We start from the raw sequence: 20,219 nt of genomic DNA on the forward strand, positions 1-20,219 counted from the left end.
CAGAAGCCACTTTTGAAGAAGACATGGCACTCGTGGTTTTTGGCATCAGAGGATGGCACCTCTCAGCCTGTGGGCACAGGTGCCTGTGAAGGGCAGCTAGCAAAAGCAACCCTACCTTTAGAGCATGCTTAAAATTCATAATGGGGGGCACTCCTTCACGGGGAAAAGCTGAGGGAAACTTTCTCAGCAGAGGCTGAGAAGGTGTAAAAGCCTTTGTCCTGGTACATACGCCACTTGCTGAGAAGCAGGTACACCCTTTCTCTGCCTCAAACCTTGCCTCAAGCTTCTCAAATGCCAGCTCCACACTGAAAGAGATCTTCACTTCTCTGTTGATGCAGTGCCACCAAGCAGCGAATAACGCAGAATTAAGAGGGAAAGACTGCCTTGTCAGGGGTAAGGGCTTCAGCTGAAAGAGCTGTGGTTCTGGGCTCTGCCCATTCATTTCTGGGCTCTTTATCTAAAGGGTCTCTTCCAACCCAGGCAATTCTATGATTCTATAACGACTGTTTAATGCAAAATTCACATCACACACAAGCAGCCTCGTGTCCCACCTTCCGGCTCCTTCCCTGCTGCCCCAAGCAACCACGGTCGACCTCTGAGACAGGCTTCTGGAGATCAGCTAAATCCGCCTCAGTTCTTCGTCAGGACTTCGGCCAACAAGCAGCCCCGCGGGGCACTCGTCCCCTTGGGACAGGGGGGGATCACCGCAGGCTACGGCCGCTGCCCCGCTGCAGATCGCCCCGCACGCCCTGGGACGGCAGGTGCAGGGGCCGACAGGCAGGACAGGAGGGGACAGGGCAGGGCGGCACGGCGCCCGCGTTTTAAACCAGTACACAGGACGCACCGAGGGGGCAAGCGGACACAGGGGAGGCGCGGCGCCGGACGGGCTCGGCCCGTCTCGACCCGGCGGTGGTTCTGCTGTAGGGGGCAGCAGCGGGGCGGCCACTGTCCGCTGCCGGAGCCCTGGAGCCGGCCCGGCCCGGCGGGGCCCGGAAGGCGCCGCGCTCCCTCCCGGCCGCTGAGTGGCGGCGGCGTGTCACGTGCGAGCGGTCGGGCCGGGCCGGGCCGTGACGGGCTGCACTGCCCCGGGCGCGGCGCGGCGGTCCGACATGTCCCACCAGACCGGTATCCAAGGTACCTGCGCGGCTCCCGGCGGCGAGCGCTGACCGACCCCTGCGCACCGCGGTGCCCGCCTGTCCCTCCTGACAGCCGGGCCCCCTCTTCCCTTGTCTCCCCCTGCCAGCCGGGCGGGTGGGGTGCCTTTTCCAGCAGGTCGCGGTGCGGGGGGAGGCTGCTGTTGCGGCCGTTTAACGGGCCGTTCCCGGCGGACTTCTCTTCCCTGCCAGGCTCTTTGTTCGCTGCTGGACGAGCCCGTCCTTTCCGCCGCGGGATGACGGGGGAGGCGAGCTGAGCGCCGGGGAGGGGGGAAAGCTGCCGGTGGCATCGGCCGCGGGCGGCCGCCGTCCCTCCGGGTCGGACCCGGAGCTTGTTCCCAGTCAGGCGAAGGCTCGCAGGCTTTATCCGCAGGGCTAACGGCGCCTGTCCGCCTTACAGCGGCAGGGAGCCGGCCTGAGGAAACTGTTCACTCCATAAGCCCATACATGGCGAGGAGGGCTCCCTCCTTGGCTCAGGTAACTTCCCTGAGCGCAGGTTGTCCGGCTGCGGCGGGGTGACGGGTGAGGTGGGAGCCGGCGCCCCCGGGGCTGTGGGGGCTCCCCGGGCACCTCCCGCCCCGCCCGGCTTTTGGAGAAGCTCTCGCCGTTTCGGGGGGGTCGCCGAGGGTTTGGGGTGGGTTGGGCAGCACGGGACATGCCGAGTTCGGCTGCCGGGCCCGTTGTAGAGGGAGCCTTGCGGGGAGCCGGGAGCCCCGGAGTAGGGCAGCCCGCTATTTTAGCGGCCTCCGTGGCTGCTGGAGGCCACAAAAGGGGAAAGTGTGGGAGAGCCCTTTCCCCCCCGCCCATGGTTCCAGGCCTTGGAGGGTGCGAGGAGCAATTAGCAGAAGACAGTATATTGTGTCTCAGTATTACCGGGCCTTTCCACCCCCCCGCCCTCTCCAGCCACAGAATTTCTAAGCAGGGATTATACTGCAGGATTACGGGGGGGTCAGGTTTTCCTGTCTCGAATTCTGCAATCTGCTTGTTTGGTGACTAGTACCGTGTGTACTTTGCCTGCTGTCTCATCTTTATTGTGGAAGGTGACTTTTGTCCCATCCATGGCAGCTCATAACTGCTCTTCTGTTCCCTTTTTTGTTCACTGGCTGCATTTGGTCCTCACCATATTATGTCTCTTCCTTCCCTGCATGCCAATCTTTACATTTCCCCCCCCCCCCCCATTATTATTTTAAGTTCTTCAATTCTTCTTTGGCTGGAGATGCATCTAGGATAGCTTGCTTTTTTTTTCAGGCTGGGGAAAACTGTGATAATGGCTCTTCATTCCCTTGTTCTCTCTCCTGGCAATGCTGGAGGGACGGGCAGAAGAATATCCTGTTGCTTACCACAGGCAAGAAGAGTGGCTAAACCTCTTCTGCTGGTCTTCTCCCTGTCTTTGAGAGTCTTTTGTCCCCAGAGGAGAGCTGCAGAGAACTCTGCAGCCGCCAATCAGGGGTCCTGTTCGCAGCAAAGCATACGCTTCTGCGATTTGGAAGGGGAATAGCACTTGTTGTGCCATTGCTGGCTTTAGCTACAAACAGGCCACTGTCACTCATAAACAATTGCAAGATTTGGCAGCATGAACCGCTCATTTCTGGAAAAAGAAATGAAGTCATGGGGACAGTGATATGTATCAGGCATTTGCTAGAAGTACAGGACTTTCAAACAGGCTAATGCAGGTAAATAGTGTAGGAAGTCACAGAATGCACTGAGCTGTGGGAAAATATACTATAATATATTCAGTCTACTAAATAATTTAAAAATAATATTCCCCTTATAATATTTGTGAAATGAAGCCAAATTTTAATTCTGTAGGTCACTGCTATGCAGAAAGTTTTAGTAGAAAATAATATCACTCTGTTGTGAATTTTAAAACCTTTATGAAAAAGAAACCATAGGTCACTTGATAGTGAGATGGTTTTTCAAACACCTTGTCTCAAAATGTTAATTCAGGAGCTGTCACTGTTCTGGTATTGGTGCAGGTATTTTGTTCTTGTTTTGATGTGTAGGGTTGAAATGAGAGAGTAAAGAACAAAAAAGACAATAGACTAGAAGAGGACAAAAAAATAGTCCTGGGGGAACTGGAAGGTCTAGAAAGTGGCACATTATTTGCCTGCTGAAGGGAATGGTGAGGACTGGCAGAGACGTTTAGAAAAGCTGGCAGCAAATTACAGTGATCTTCTGCACTGGTTAGTGGGAAGATGGTAACTGGGTTGAAGCTGAGGTTGGACTGGTAACCCGATGCAGTTCAGTTTGTTTAACACTGCCATGCCATTTTGGAATTTCAGAGTGGGCCTGGACATCACTTCGATGGGCAGAAATTTAAAATGTTTTTAGTATGGGCAGTAACGTTGCTGGGTACCATCTGACCATCTGCTCAGTTGGCCTCAACCTGACTATGAATAATCCTTTTTATTTGTTCCCTGGTTCGATGTTTGTTTTGCTGGTCCTGTGCTGTATGATGTGGGATTATTTAAAGGACCAGCTTCCAATAGATATTCTTCAATAAATGCTGTACACCCCTCCCCCTGCTTTACGGTATAATTAAGCTGATTCACACTCGGATTATTTAGCAGTGCAGTTGAGATAAGGGTGATCTGCGCATCACTTGAGCACTTCAGTGTGCTTAGGGAAGCAAGTCTGTCACGTTTGCAGTGTAGTGTCAATGTGAATTACAGACATAAAATATTTTTAGTTACTTCGTTATAAATTCATTATAAAGCTATTCAGTTACAGCAGGTTGGGGTTTGAGCAATGTCATTGAGGTGCATAGGAGGAGATAAGGTGATAGGAAAGCTGAGCAACCAGTGCTGCTCTTCAGAGAGGTGTCCTCAGGAAAGACCGGCACTTGTGCCAGACAAGATCTAAGATTTTCCTGGCAGGCGTAAAGTTTCCGTCTGAAAGTTTGTGCTAAGCCTGCAGACTCTTGTAACAAAGCTCTTGTAATTTGAGATGCCTCATATTTTTATTGTGTTGCTGTGTTCACTCTGAAATCTGAGAGCGACGGTGTGATGTCACCTTTAATTTCCACAGTGCTGAAAATCACACGGTGTGCTAGAAAGCAGGGCTGGTTTGTCATGCTGCCTGTCATCTGTTTGTGGCGTGCTGGTAGCTGGAACAGTATGCAGTGCAGAGGGAACATCACTCCCCTGTGCCTTTTTCAGTCCAACTTTGTAGGGAAGGGCCAGCTGCACGCTTCACTATTGTTGTTCTTACATTTGTGAATATTCTTAGTCCTGGAGAAGTGAAATGTGTTAATTTGGTTACTTCTGTTTTCTTTTTCAGCTAGTGGAAGTGTTAAAGACACCTTTGTTGGAGCCAGAAATGGACAATACAGGCTTTTAAAAATAGTCATTGACAATGGTTAGTCACATTTTAATCTTTTTCTCTGATACTGTTAGATATTTTCCTAGTTGTTTTAATGACCACAGGTACAGTTGTTTTAAAAACCAAAACTCTGCAAAATTTAATGTTACTAAGGTTTTTCATTTACAGAAGGTAAGACTTAAATTTTGGTGATGATAATCTTTTCAGTATGATGCTACTGTATGTTTGTATTTGATTTTTTTCTTCCAAATATCACACCATATTTTTCCAAGAACTGCTGTGTATTTCATATGGATAATGTAAATGAACTTACTCTCAGCTTCTTACTAAAGAAGTAGAGGAAAAAAAAAAATCCATACCCGTGTAGTCATTTGGCACTTTGGTTACTTTCACTGGACAGAGAGATTCTTACAGAGCAGCTAGTCACTTTAGATGAAGTATAAATGCCTTTTATACTGGGATGAGCTGCATGCAGGAAGTCCAATTAAAGCAGATGTTTAATAGTGAACTGGCTTCATAGAAAACATCGTTAAAAACCTGTAACTTTACACAAGTTTTCCAAGCTAAAACTGTTCCTGAAGTTCCACATCTTTGAATAAATACAAAATTACGTAATTTCTTGCAGAACTCAAGTTTGATCTTTGAACTCACTGGCAAGTGATCAAGGCTGTAAACACTGAAAGATAGAATGCATAATTAGTTTTGTTTGGTTGTTGTTGTTATTTTTTTTCTATAGCAGTGCTGGTTGACTGTTTAAGACACTTCATGGTTTAGTCGATATTTTCAAGGATGTCAGATGCCCATTTTGGATGTTCTGTTCTTTCTAGAGTTTATTCATTTACAACACACTGAAATACCTCTTAGCTGGGCAAAGTTTTATGTATGTACATGTACATACACATACCTACTTTTATTGTTAGGCAAATAACCTGTGGTTACTTTCTTTGTGTTTGCTTTTCTTAGGAAGTCTTCTGGCATTGTAATATTCCTTTCCTTAAGGAAATGGCAGTAATAATATTACAGGGAGGTCACTGTGGTAAAGTCTCACTAGCACAAGGTAGCAAATGCTGGCATACCATTGAATTGTTTGTTTTCCACATTGGGCAAAGTAAAAATATATTGTGTGTATGCTACATTTTAATATGAAATGAAGCCTAAAAATAAGATACAAATGGAAGATGTTACCTTTTTTTCCCCTTTTGGTGTGTATATGTTTGTGTGTATATACATGCATTTTGTCTCTCTGTAGAAGCAGACCCCAGTTTTTGATACTATTTTCCACAGTTCAAAAAGAAGCCTCTAAAATTCCCAGAATGCTGGAAGAGGGACAGTTGCCTTCTCTGTCTGCAGAACCTTTCAGCAACTGCCCTTAGTCAATAAAAATAGTAAAGTTGAGTTCTGCTAATCTGAGTTAGTAAGAGGACAGGTTTGCTGCTGGGCAGTAGAGTTCCTCCAATTCTATTTTTCCATCTTAAATCCAAGTGAGGATAAAACCACCTAGAGTTCAGATTTAGCAATTACTTTTGGAGTACTCTGGTCTTCGGCTACTTTGCATTTAATTCAGGGAAGGGCCAAACACTCTCTCCCTGACCTGTTCGTGTTCTGCAACTTCCTGTGTTAGAGTGCCTTGCTCTGAATGTTGTGCTATAGAGGCATGTGTATACTGCTGTACTTTCATGTGAAGTTTTAGAAGTTAGGTCTTAGACTCTCAAAAAACGTTTTGCATACCATGCTGCTATGATGGTCCTCAAACTGCTGCAGGATCCTATTTAAACAAGATACCTCTGTTTTGATTGTGGGAGCTAGTATTTATTGGAAACTGATAGATGTTTTGAAGGACGATATACTAATAATTTATTTTGGAAGATGAGAAGTGATCTATAAATAAGAGAAAAATCTTGCTGCCACAGCTGTTCACATAATTAAATCTTATCTGAAATATTCTATACAGGCTTAAGCCAATTATACATAATAAACAACTTCAGTCATTTAAAGAGACCATAGTTATGAAGCTGTATTAGAAAGAGGTTTATCTACTTACATAGTAAAGTTGAAGTGATTAGTGCAAGCTTATTCATTCCAAACTCTTTTCACTGTATAACTAGAGTTACTGAATCCTTAAATAAGTATTTACTATGTTAGAGCAAGAACATCTATAATACTCTCTAAAATTTGAAATCTTACTACCCTATTGTTTCTACTTAAGTATTTTAATACAGAAATAAACAGAAGACAGTTTTTATTTCCCTTCTGTGTACATTATGCTGAAAACACTGACATCAGTATTATCCCTTCAGATCAAAGAACCCAATGACAACCAGCACCTTACTTCTCAACTATTTGTATTTGGGTTGAAGTGAGTTAGGGTTTGAATGTACACAGCTGCAGTAGGAATTTGCTTGGTTTCACACTGACTGTTGTTGAATTCCATTCTTGTTTACATAATTATGAAAGAAGTGTCTGATTAACTGGTTAATGTAATTGCTAATTTTGAAAACCAGTATTAAATGTGTAGTTGCTAACCTGTAGCTTTGGTTATTGGTTACAGAGCAGCTTGTTGTGGGATCCTCTAGGCGGCCAGTTGGATCATGGGAAAAGGATTATGATTCCTTTGTCCTTCCCCTTCTTGAAGACAAGCAACCATGTTATATATTGTACAGATTAGATTCTCAGAATGCCCAAGGATATGAATGGATCTTCATTGCATGGTCACCCGATCACTCTCCTGTAAGTTAACAGTCATTAGAGACTTCATGTTGTTAATGATTTTGCAACAGTGCATTTGATCTGAATCCTAGCATTGTGGTTTAACCTGGCAGGCAGCTAAAAAAACAATCATACAGCCACTTGCTCACTCCCTGCTCCCAGTGGGATGGGGAAGAGAACTGGGAAAAAACCTGATTGAGAGTAAAACAGTTTAACAGCACAGAAAAAGAAGATACTGCTACTACTAATAGTATACAAAGCAAGTGATGTACAGCACAATTGCTCACCACCCACTAAGCAGTGCTCAGCTAGATCCTGAGCTGCAGTTATCCTCCAGCCAGTTTTCCCCCAGTTATATACTGAGCATGACATCATGTGGTATGGAATATCCTTTGGCCAGTTTGGGTCAGCTGTCCTGGCTGTGTCCCCTCACAGCTTTTTGTTAACCTCCAGCCTCCTCCTCACAGGTCGGGTGGGGTGAGAAGCTACAAAGCCCTTGCTTGGTGTAAACATTGCCTAGCAACAACCAAAACATCAGTGTGTTATGATTCAATGAAATAATGCACTTTCAACACTTAAAATACTTGTTTAAAAAAAGATGTTTGTGAATGGACTTGTAACAACAACATGCTAGATTCTGTGTGAACACCAAAGAACCCAAACCAAAACAACACTGTTCATTATATTCTAGGTTCGTCAAAAAATGCTGTATGCAGCAACCCGAGCCACACTGAAGAAAGAATTTGGAGGTGGTCATATTAAGGATGAAGTATTTGGAACAGTACAGGTAAGTTCTTTTTAAAGTCAGCATGCTGACTTTAAATACCGAAAGCATTGGAATGGCTGTATTCTAGAGAAGTAGATAACCATGTTGCTAAGAGGGTTTACTGGTAGAGGTCTTTCCTTGAGTCAAATAATCTCTTATCCACCACTTGCACCAAACCATGAGCAGGGTGTGTAATATGTAGAATTTGTGCTTGGCCCTGCAACTCAGTGCCCAAGCCTGAGCTTCCTTTTCAGTTGTAAGGAAGGAGTACTGTGTTGATCTGTTACTGTTATTTCAGAAGGTGTTTGGGTTGCTTAGAGGTTGGAGTCAATGTAACTCACTTTTCCCAAGTTCATTATGTTACAGCTTAACATTGATGGTTTCAGGGTCTTTATAAATTTCTTAATTGTAACTGTCTGCTGATGCTCATTCATTGTGTGAAAAAAATCATAGCTTCTTCAAGATGCTTAAGTCATAAACCTCACTCAGAAACTTGGTTATTAGTATCCATTGGGTTGCTGTGTCTTTATTTCGTTAGACACAAGGATAGTGTAGTTGCAACCAGCAATGTTACCCTGGTGGAACCTGATTAAGGTCCCACCTGCTACCTCACATACATTAACACCGATATCTCTGAACTGCTCAAACAAGGCATAATAGAATACTGTCACTGGACACTGTATTTTCAAACGTCTGTCTCTTTCAGAAAGGGAAGAGCTAAGAAAGAGCTTTTTCTTTATCCTCAGAACTTGAGCATAAAATCACATTCATGTGATTGCATAAAATCCTGCCCTTTTCTGAGTGACCTCCTTAATAATAAAGACAGAATAGTGTTTGTCTTTGGTGTCAACTACTTTGGAGAGGGCCACGACTCACACTGAGTATTAATGAATTCCCCAAAAGTGGTTATAAGACTTCACCACTCGTGTGACACTGCATCCTTGACTATTTTCAGTATCATGTCCTTACTCCCTATCCTGTGATAACATTTCCTCTTTCCCATTTTTAATTTTTAGAAAACTACCAATAAACTACCACTCTGTGCATGCAAATTTTATAAGATTTTAAAAAACTTGTTTATTAGAACTGTGTCAGTTCTGTGAGGTTATCTCCAAGAAAACTGAGTAACTTAACGCTCTCAGCCTTCATTAAGGCTAATTTTTGAATTAGTGAGGTAGTTGGGGAGTGACTGTGGAAATGCTGCTCACAGTACAGTTGGATACCAGAGCAGCCCAGTGGACCACACTGTACATGTGCCTGCACCTGTAATCTGTTCAAATGAAATGACCACAATTGTATGGGAGGTAACTGCATTTTTTTTAGGCTTCATAGAACATCTTTGATGTAAACTATTATTATTAAAAAGAGATAATTATTGATATTGTGCTTTCAGGATGACGTTTCACTGAATGGATACAAAAAATATTTGATATCACAGTCCTCCCCTGCACCTCTGACTGCAGCAGAAGAGGAACTTCGACAAATTAAGATTAATGAGGTACCTACAATAATCTTCAAGCATGGGTGGGAAACTGGTGCAGAGTTCCAATCATATTTTAGGGAAAAAGTCTTTCTAGGTAAAAAAAGGGCAGAACAGAAAATGGAACTTTTTTTGGGAAGGTTTGAGTGGATGAGAATTCCATTTATTTCTCAATGACTTGAAACTGCAGGATGATGATGGCTGATGACATGATCTTGCTGAGTTTGCAAGACCTCATATCTGAGTCAGAGGCCTTGCAACTGCAAAGATTAATTGTTGCAACTTTGGCTTTTATTATCACTGGATTTGCTTCATTGTGAAGGGTGACTTAGCGCTGGCCCAGCGAGGTCATGGAGTCTCCATCTTGAAGATACTCAAAAGCCATCTGTGCAAAGACGTGGGCAACCCGCTCCAGGTGGCCCTGCTTTGTGAGGGTGGTTGGCCAAGATGATCTCTGGAGGTGCCTTCCAACCTCACCCATTCTGTGATGGCCCACATACATTTACCATGGTGGCAGAAATTGCACACACAAAATAGCAAGTGAATCATTGCCAGGAGTATTTCAGCAGCCTTCTCCCTCGAGAAAACATACTTTGCTCTGCTCCAGTGCACTTGTCTTTAAGACTGAGAGGAAGTGAATGGAATTCAAATAAAAAGAGAAATCTGAAGCAGGTAGCTAGTCCTTTTAAAAAGCTCATCTGCTTTTCTACAAATGTTTTATAGAAAAACCTCTAACAAATGCCTTTCAGTAGTGTGGTGATTGCCAGCTAGCTAGTGACTGAGAAATTTCAGAGGATCCTCTTCTCGTGTTTTTCCTTCACTTCATCTCTGTGTGTTCAGACATGTATTAAAATAGGTCATGTGCTGATTTTACTTGTTCTTTAGGCTGGTATTTTGCAGCCATGGTACATGTTTGAAATACGGTTTGTTTCTGCTGCTGGATGCCACCAAACCACTGTGTTACCTACAGCTCTCTATCTTCTCTTATGTTTTCACTCTACTGTGCTTTTGCTGTGACTTCTGTTGTTTACTGACATCTTTTTTTCAGTGGTGTCTTTTGTTATTTTCTGTGTCTAGCTTTGATTAATCCAACATAGAAATGCATTCATCATCATCAAACACTGCATTTTACTTGAATGCTTTAAAAAAGCCTCACAACACTAATGAATATAAAACACCTGTGGTATCAGTGATCACTTCTGGTCTTATCTCTTACGTGCTACATACATGTAGCTTAACAGCTAATTCATAAATTTAACAATCTTTATACACAAAATGAGTTCTTCCACCTGCTTTCTTGTCTTCTTGTTGCTGGCAAACTGTTCCTTAAAATGTTAAGTACAATGGCCCCAAGTATCTTTTTAAAATTTTTTTTATCAGTTTGTTTCATATTTCATTAGCATCTGTTTTTAATTAAAGCTGAACATCTGGTTGATGGATCTAAGACCCTAATTTGTACACTTTTATGATTTTCTTGTTGCTTCATCACCAGCATTAAATGTATCAGTGAAATTGTGAAAGGAAGTCAATATATTCAAAAGCTCGTCCTTGCAAAATAAGTTCACATTTGACAAAAATGGGATGGCCAGGGCTTATTTTGAGAGAAACTGCATGAATGTTAAGATAAACATAAATTGTTGAAAAGTGATTTTAGAGTAACTGTTTTTTTCTCTCTGATAATTTGTGACCCACATAACTGGATTATGAACAGTTGCCTAGCTTGCAGTTACCCTGGATTTTTTTCTACTTTGTGTTAGACCTTCTAGAAGTCAAAAATTAAGATTCTGTTTATTTGTTTGCTTTATTTTGGATATAGGCTTTTGGCAGAAGGGTGTTGAAGCAGGAGGATGGGAAATTGCTTTGCTTTTCCTTCAAGAAGATCAGTTTGTCTCCTAAAATGGAATTTCTCTCTTCCTCTGAAAATTCTGACTCCCTAGAATGACATTTCTATGTTTTGATCTAAAATTTTTCAAGCTACAACAAAGTTTATATGCAGTATTATCAGTTCAAAAGTACAACACAGCATATGAAAATCAGCCTCTTTCTTCCCTACTTATTGTGTCTTTAGACAAGAATTTAACTTGGAGCTGCTTCACTGACAGCTGAGCCTGACGGTTCTGTTGCCTCTGCAGAGCTGGCTGTTTCAGAGTTAGGAAACTGTTTTCAGGTTATCAAGCAAACATGACCTGTAAATTGAAAAATGCAAATGTGTTGTGTATGGGGATGATGATTTAGGGTAGATTATTCTTGGAATAGCTGCTGCTAACTCTGTGTGTAACCATGTGTGTGATGTTTTGTAGTTATTGTGTGAAACCAAATGAATGCTTGCAAAGGTTTCTGTTTACATCTCAGTTGATTTGTGTTGCAGGTACAGACAGACGTTGGTGTAGATACCAAGCATCAGACATTGCAAGGAGTAGCATTCCCCATTGCTCAAGAAGCTATTCAGGCTTTGGAGAAATTGAAAAATAAGAAACTCAATTATGTACAACTGGCAAGTATAAAATACTTAAAATATTTTTCATAGTGACTATAAAATAGATGACGTGTTGATGGCATACACAGAGAGATTGCTATTCTGTATTAGATATCTTTTTTTTTCTTCTAGCCTGTCTTTTTATCTGGTTTGCTTTCTGCATATTAAGTGTATTCAGGTTTGCTTTGTTTACAGCAAATTGATATGAAAAATGAAACTATCATTTTGGCCAACACACTTCATACTGAACTTAAGGACCTGCCAAAAAGAATTCCCAAGGATGCTGCACGTTACCACTTCTTCCTGTATAAGCATGCCCATGAAGGAGACTATTTGGAATCCATAGGTATGAGAACATTTCCCAGTATGAAATTTCATTGGCTTGTTTCAAGTACTTCAGTGGTTTTGAGGCAGAGAGAAAGGATGTGTCATAAAAGTAATCTGTCTCTCAGCATGATCATAAATTTCCAAGTCATTTGGTTGCGAAACTGACTTCTGAAGAGTCCTTATGTTTAGAAAGCAGTAGCTATGCTTCTTGATTATGAACACCCATAAATCAGTTGTCATGTGAAAACAATGACACTGGCCATTCTCTCATTCTGTCTCATTCCTGTTTGAAATGAAACACTTGGTGAAACAGAAAAGATCCGGAAAGGCATTACATTTTCCCCTTTCAGGCTGCATGAGTTCATTTGCAGTGCCACTCTGCTGTGAATGATTTGCTGATACAGGTTTTGATGGTGTGTAGTTACAGTCTGATACCTTTTTTTCCCCTGCAGTTTTCATCTACTCCATGCCAGGGTACACCTGTAGTATACGAGAACGAATGCTCTACTCTAGTTGCAAAAGTCCACTGTTAGAAATTGTAGAAAGACAGTTGTGGATGCAGATCATTAGGAAGGTAAGTATACTGGGTATACTGGTACTTTCTCCATCCCTCTGTTCTTTTCTTAACACCTAACTATAATTGTCTCTGCCACCACCTTGTATAAACAATGAGAAGTGTTGTGTAACTATTAACGTTTGTCCTGGACAAGAAATACTTGTTGCTAAAGCTCCAGGTGCAAAGTTAAGTCATGGAAGCTTTCCTCTGGTTTGTATTTTTTCAGAGCTTTCACAAACATATCCTTGTGTATCAAGGGAGTGTTTGAGAATACTTTGAAGGACTATTTAGAACTAACACAATTTCTTACTGAAAGGCCTGTCAGATTTTGGACTGCAACACATTGCTGTTGTTGAATACTAAATTCCTGTAAAGCCAAGGTTATTAAAGGATTTTCAAAATAATGTCAAGCTGCAGTTCTGGAACTTAAAACTGGTATCTTAGGAGTCCTTGATGGGGCAAACAACAATTTGCAAGCAAGCAGAACTTTTCACATTGCATAGATTTTACTATATGATGAGCAACTATGGTGCATTGCTCCTCACCTCCAGAGCAGATACCACAGGAACAGTCCATGTGTGGAATATGTGCCCTGTGGTTACATTCTTAATGCTGGGAGTTATGTCTACCTGAAAATAGCAGATTTGTTAGTAACAATTTTTACGGAGATGACATGAATTCAGTAGATTATCTGTGTGGTATTTTTATGTAATTATTTCTCAGAAATTTCCTCTCCATGTGACTCCTGAAATTCCCACAGGCATATTTCTGCAGCAAGTACTTGTAATAGCCATACCATGGCTGGCCAGCCTGCCGAGTGCTATGGTTGGCAGGCCATGAAGTATTGACTGCTCAGCAGAGCGGGGCCAGAGTGCTTCTCTGAATTCTGCATTCCTGCGACTCAGAGCAGTGGGGTTTGGCCTGAGAACAGTGTTTACTTTCCATTCAGGTTTACATGCTTAAATTTTAAAAACCCTAACAGCCCCCACTTTTTTTCATTAAACTTACTGTAGCTTTTCCATGGCTTGAATACTTGCTGAGAGGCAGCAGCCAGCTGATCATAGGAGCTGTTTATACTCCTCCCCTTCTGTCTGAAGAGACATAGATATCTATGCACCAACTGCTTTTACAGTTAGTGTTTAAAGCACGTTTCAGTGACAAATTTTAATTCTTAGAATGCTGAGATTGTGTTGGGACAATGAGAAGGTTTTATTATAGAGGGGAAAATAAAGAAAGGAAACGTTAGTTCTGAGATCGGCATGCTGCTTGCTTATCTTTGATCAAGGAAGTTGCCTTACAGATGAGTAAATAAGCACTTGTTTCCACATGGAATGTGTACTCCTGGTTAGTATTAACATACCCTGTGCTAAAGCTTGGGACAGAGGAAGAGTCTTGGCGTATGTACTGTGCAGTTGTGCTTATGTTTCAGGAAAAATGATTAAGCCAAATCACACTCCGGTACTGGTAAGAGTAGAGTGGATTCTCAGAAAAGCTATTTGAGATTGCCCAGGGTGTTAAACGCAAGTTGGAGAACATTTCCTGCTGGGCTCTGAGCACCACGGCACATACGGTTTTAATACAGTGTTTAGAGCTATGGCAAGACTTCAGAATGGTTTTAGGTATGTCCTTAAGATGAATATGACAAATGTTGTTGGTTTGTTTTTTTCCACCCCCCAGATTGAAATCGATAATGGTGATGAGTTAACTGCTGACTTTCTTTATGAAGAGGTTCATCCAAAGCAACATGCTCACAAACAGAGCTTCGCGAAACCGAAAGGTCCTGCGGGGAAGAGAGGAATACGAAGACTGATCAGAGGCCCAGCAGAGACTGAAACACCTAGTGATTAGAAACTGGTTTTGCATTGGTTATCAAGCATTACAGTGAGAAATGAAATTCTGGCTTTTGGTAATGAACTGAAATCATTCCATTCGTAGATGCTGGGGAAAAAAAAATGGCTCTTTTTAGTCTTCTCTCTTCTGACCTCAACACTTTTTATATTGTTACATACTTGTTGACCATGTTTTATGATATGTGGAAGAACTAATTATTTTAAAGGTAGAAGAGGAAAACTATGGTAGTACCCCTTTAAAGTAGATTCCATTATTTAATAGCTATACATGTGACCATAAGCCTTCCAGACATAAGACCATTAAGCCCCTGTATTCTGTGGGTAAGTTGCAGCTGCATGCCTGCCTGCAAACCTCTATTCTTGTAAACAGCCTATTGAAACCCTTAAGAATTTCCATATGAGAAGAGCTGAAGGACTATATAGTGTTGTCCCAGATTGGTTTTTAATTTTTTTCTTATAGCTGCTATGAAAAATGTTCAATAGAAGGTTTTCTTCCATTTTTAACACGACACATTGTTGGGGTTTGTTTTTATTTGGGTTTTTTGTAACAGAAAAGATGAACTAGAATCAGTTATCCATCAGTGAATGTAGGTGTTCAGGAATAGCTGGATATTTTCCCACACAACAGAATGTTCATTTCAAATGTGTAATTCATTTTGTGTCATTGTCTTTTAAAGAAATAGACTTTGGCTTTTCAGACTTCTGTACCACTTGTAAGCCTTACAGAGGAAATGCTGAATGACCAAGTGAAAGGTGATGAAAAGTGCATGAGTTAGTATCCTCAGCAGATTATGAAGCTGCTTTCAAAGCAATATGTTTAAAGTTTCTAATAAATAATTGATGAGCTGTGCACTTGGACCTCAACCAGCATCAATTAGGTAAAAATTGAAATAGACTTGCTTCATAACGGCAAGTTATTCTGGAGATTCTAGTGTGTTTGTAGGATCAACTGCAATTCTAACTTTCATGATATTCTGAAAATTAGTTTTCCTGAATGTTTGAACTTTAATAGTAACTTAAATCTGTAACAAAATCCAGCCAGGTCTTGAGTAACTGCTGGCAGCACCTGGTGAGGAGTTTATTTTTTTTCTGCAAAAGAATGTTAATACCAGCCAGAATAGTCTAAACTTGATTGAATCATGAGTAATGCGTTTAATAGGAAGACTAGATTATTTTAATTAGTGGATTAAAGAAGAATTAGATGTGAAAATCAAGTATTGGATGACCTTAAATATTTAAAATTGTGTACTGAGGCAAATACTAGTGGATGGATTATATTCCCCAGTGGGAACTTGCTTTTTAGTGTCTTGTACATGAGCTTTGAGGGGTTTGACTATTTAATTTCTTCTTTTAAAGCTACATGGGAGTTGCAAGTCTGGGTTCGCTGTGTATTATCATAGTTGCTGGGTGTACACGTTACACAGCTGAATCACCTCTTTATCTGCTGGAAGGGAGATTTCAACCTTTAAGTTTTGTAGAGAAGTAATGCTTTGACACTCCTAGTTCCTGATAAAATTTGTTTTACCTTACATAGTATTGTGTTCAGAGGTATAAGGTTGCACTATGTCATGTGAAGATTGCGGTAGCTGTTGGTTTTACTGTGGTTTCCTTACATGCAGTACAACTTAGGCACCTCAGCGTTTTTCATTTAATCTCACACACTCGATCAATCCAATTCAGTAGCTCTTGATCCTCAGCTAATCTGTTTTCCCTTAGCTCCTGCGGTCTGTTTCTGCCTCTCACCTTCTCCCTCCAGGGCACGGAGCTGGCCCTTGGAGTGTTTCCCCTGTGTACTCCTGCCTGGCAGGCAAGAGGCATTGTTTTTTAAGCACAGCTAATGGTGTGCGGCTCATTGCGCACTGCGATTCTATTTTTAGTTGAACTCTGAATCTTCTTAGCTCACCTCATTCACTTTGGGGTTTGGGGGGGTTGTGGTTTTTTCTGTTGCAAGTAAAACCTTTAGGTGTAGCATTAAAAAATACCACTAGAGGGTTTGTTGTTTGAATTTAGCATTCCTGCTCATGTGTCCGCCACACCAAGAGTGCACATACATTTTTACACTGATTTGAGCCAGTAAAGAAGTTCAGCTTTTTGATACCAAACGTTTTAAATGATGGTTTGACCCGATACGGTTATGTGTGTGTTGTGTTTTGGATGGGTTTCTTCCTAGCCTTGCCCCAGGTAGCTGAGGGTAAGAGGCAGGAAGCGTAGCCTGGAGAGCTGTGAGAGCGGGTTAAGTGATTGTGCGAGGGTGTTTATAACGAGCTGCTGTAGAGTTTGTCCCATACCAGACATTGTGAGTACTCTTACTTGAAAATATTTGATGTGGGGGTACAAACCCCTGACCAGCCCGCAGAGAGTCACGTCTGGAGCACATTTTCCCCTCACCCTTCCCCTGAAAGAGATTTGTGTGAAGTCTTGCACTGTCGACTGCCTCTCCTGTAGCTCTTGCGACAAAGCAATAAGCATCACCCGGTTTTGTGAGATGTGTCACGTTTACACCTGTGTAGCTGCCACACACAATGTGGTTAATGACTGTCCAGAGCCAGCACAGCACAAGGGCATTAAGGAAAGTTACTCCTTTACTGTCTGTGATCATTTAACATTTGAAAGTGTCCGTTCCAGATTGCTGCTGGCCTTCATAAAGTCCAGAAGCAATGCAGTTGCTTGGACTCACGAGCTATTAAATAGTTGTTTATTAACATGACAGGTAATTACTTTTGAAACGTTTATGTTGCAAGGTAGGGAGAATTCGATGTTTTAAAACACTCCTCTCAGAGGTTTGTAAAACTAATCAAGGTAATAATTGCTCTATTACTTACAAACACTTCAATAAAGGAAACTCTTTTACTGTTTCTGTGTATTCAGTGAAAACCACCTCCAGATGGTAAAAGTAACTGTTTACCTTCTCTATTTTGTAATTTACTTTATAAATAAAGATTGATGCTTTATTTTGGTGTCGTCTGAGTCATTTCAGAAAATCTCTGAAGTTCTGTAGATCACAGTGTGTAGGTAACAGGCAGTTCCCACAGGACTAAAAGGCAGTATAGGACACTGCAGGGTAAGAAGGGAGGTCAGCAGAAACAGAATTCCTGGCTTTTGCGGCTAGAGAAAAAAATCTGTGTGTTACAGACAGCTACTTTGTGGAAGCGGGACAGAGGCCGCCGTAGCAGGGTCCAAGTGCGTTCATCTCTCGAGGTTGTTACACTTCCACTGTAAGCCCTTTCAAAACCTACTTCAGTTCTTTTAAATGCTGAAGTGATTATTAGTCATTTAACAGTTCTATCACTTGCTCAGCACAAGGTAGTATAAAGGATTCAAGTGATGTTGTTCCATTACTGGGTTTTCTCTGACTGAAAGTAGTTTGCTTGAAGTCTTCCCGTTGCCCTCAAAATTCAAGCTGAAAAGAACATTCAGTGGTTTGGTTTTCAACTGCCCGGCCAACCCATCCCCCAGGGAAAAGCAGCACTATGGCAGTGCTGCAGTTAGAAGGAAATTTGAAGCCGTGTTGAACTAGGATTTAAGAGAGTAATTTTACTGCAAAAATGCTAGAAACGAAGAAAGCTATTCCTGCAAGTGGAACAGGAGGGAAGAGGCCAGGACATCTTTCAGCAGCAGTGTTAGTTGCCTTCTGGGCAGTGGGTGTTAAATAGAAGTATCAGCTGACCAGCCCAAATGGGAAGACAAGGCAATTCCTCCCCCTTCAGCAATACAGCTGTTAAAAGGTGTGTTGGCTCGAAAAGCAACTGGACAAACTGATGAAAGAAAGAGGCTCAGTAACTAAGACCTCATGTCTTTTCCACAGTTAACAAGCTGCAAACTGTACAAAGCCATCATATTCCAACGCAGTAGCACTGTGCGGGTCCTGTTCAGACTCACAGAACTGTAGCGGTTGGAATGCACTTCTGGCATTGAGTCCAACCCCCCTGCCAAAGCAGGTTCCCTAGGACAGGTCACAGGTAGATGTCCAGATGGGTCTTGAATATCTCCAGAGAAGGAGACCCCACCACCTCCCTGGGCAGCCTGTCCCAGGGCTCTGTCACCCTCACTGTGAAAAAGTTTTTCCGCATGTTGGTGCAGAACTTCCTGTGCTCCAACTTGCAGCCATTGCCCCTTGTCCTGTCTCTACAGAGCACTGAAAAGGGGCTAACCATTTCCCCTTGTGTTCCACACTTCACATATTTATAAACATTGATCAGATCCCCCCTTAGTCTTCTTTTCTCAAGGCTGAACAGCCCCAGTTCATTCAGTCTCTCCTCACAGAGAGATGCTCCAGGTCCTTAATCATCTTCGTAGCCCTCCTCTGGCCTCTCTCCAGGAGGTCCCTGTCTTTTTTACACCAGGGAGTCCAGAACTTGACACAATACTCCAGGTGGGGCCTGACCAGGGCAGAGTAGAGGGGGGGAAAAAGTATGGAACACTTAACAAATTTGCGTGTTCTTGCACTCTTTCCTTGGCAGCCCCCACGAAGCAAGGTCAGCATGATGTTAGAAGCACAAGCAGAGTCGTAGACTGGAACAGGTTGGAAGGGACCTCTGGAGATCAGCTAGTGCAACCCTCCTGCTAAAGCAGGATCACCTATAGCACACCTTGCACAGGACTGTGTCCAGACAGGTCTTGTGGGGTTTCCTCTGTAGATACTCAAGCTCCCCCGGCAGCCAGTCGCCTTTCTGTCAGCTTCAGAGCAAAAGTACAAGTACTTGAAGCCACATCCTTTCCACTAAGAGCTTTATGTATCTGTGAATGCAGTCAGATCACTTGGCAATGATTCCCTCCTCTTTGATAATCAATGGATTTTCCAATTTAGCTCTAAGCCAGACTATTTTCCTACCCCTGAGCTGGAAAGAAAAAGTTCATGAGGTGCAAGAAAGGCTTATATGAAAATAAGCTCTTTCATTTACAATGATAATATTTTCGTACCTACTTAGTCCAAAGAGCCTGGATCTTACTTAGTGGCTTCCATTCCATTTTTAGCCTGCTTTGATCTGTCAATGTCTCTATTTCAGAAAGCTTTCATGTTGCTTTGTAAAAAGTATATTTTAATAGTTATTAACATACATACATGCATATATATTTGTTCAAGAAGGAGCTAAATTATTTGACTAAGGAAAATGCAAAATTGAGGTTAACAGAGTTATTGTTCTAGCCCCTGTAAGAAAATAAACCATCTGTATTTATTATCCATATGGAACCGTCTCTTAAAGTCAGAAACATTCAAAGTAGTTAAGACTCTTCCTATGAACAAAAATTAAATCATTTGTCATCATACAAGAGTTCTCTGGGAGAAAGCCGGATACATTTTTGCATTTGTCCTGCAAGGTAAGTTGTTTTCATAGAATCACAGAATGGTTTGGGTTGGAAGGGATGTCAAAGATCTTCCAGTTCCAACCAGGGATACCCTCCACTACACCAGGCTGCCCAAAGCTCCATCTAGCCTGGCCCTGAACACTGCCAAGGAGGAGCAGCCATAGCTTCTCTGGGCAGACTGTGCCAGGGCCTCACCACCCTCTCAGAGAAGAATTTCTTCCTTACATCTAGCCTGAATCTGCCCTCTTTCAGTTTCCTGATGAACAGTCCCTCTCC

General features: G+C 42.3%; 1 protein-coding gene across 1 annotated transcript; it reads left to right on the forward strand.

Moving 5' to 3' along the window:
- Positions 1-1,109: 1,109 nt before the first annotated feature.
- TWF1 (twinfilin actin binding protein 1) lies at positions 1,110-14,725 on the forward strand (the record flags this gene model as incomplete). Its single annotated transcript, XM_084277066.1, has 9 exons — positions 1,110-1,134; positions 4,434-4,511; positions 7,024-7,202; positions 7,873-7,968; positions 9,341-9,445; positions 11,796-11,921; positions 12,099-12,249; positions 12,683-12,804; positions 14,464-14,725. 9 exons carry the CDS (start codon positions 1,110-1,112, stop codon positions 14,632-14,634), a joined length of 1,053 nt encoding a protein of 350 aa, XP_084133192.1. The 3' UTR covers positions 14,635-14,725.
- Between the last annotated feature and the right edge of the window lie 5,494 nt (positions 14,726-20,219).

The sequence above is a fragment of the Gallinula chloropus genome (assembly GCF_964237585.1).
Source record: "Gallinula chloropus genome assembly, chromosome: 1".
In the NCBI taxonomy this organism is placed as follows: Eukaryota; Metazoa; Chordata; class Aves; order Gruiformes; family Rallidae; genus Gallinula; species Gallinula chloropus.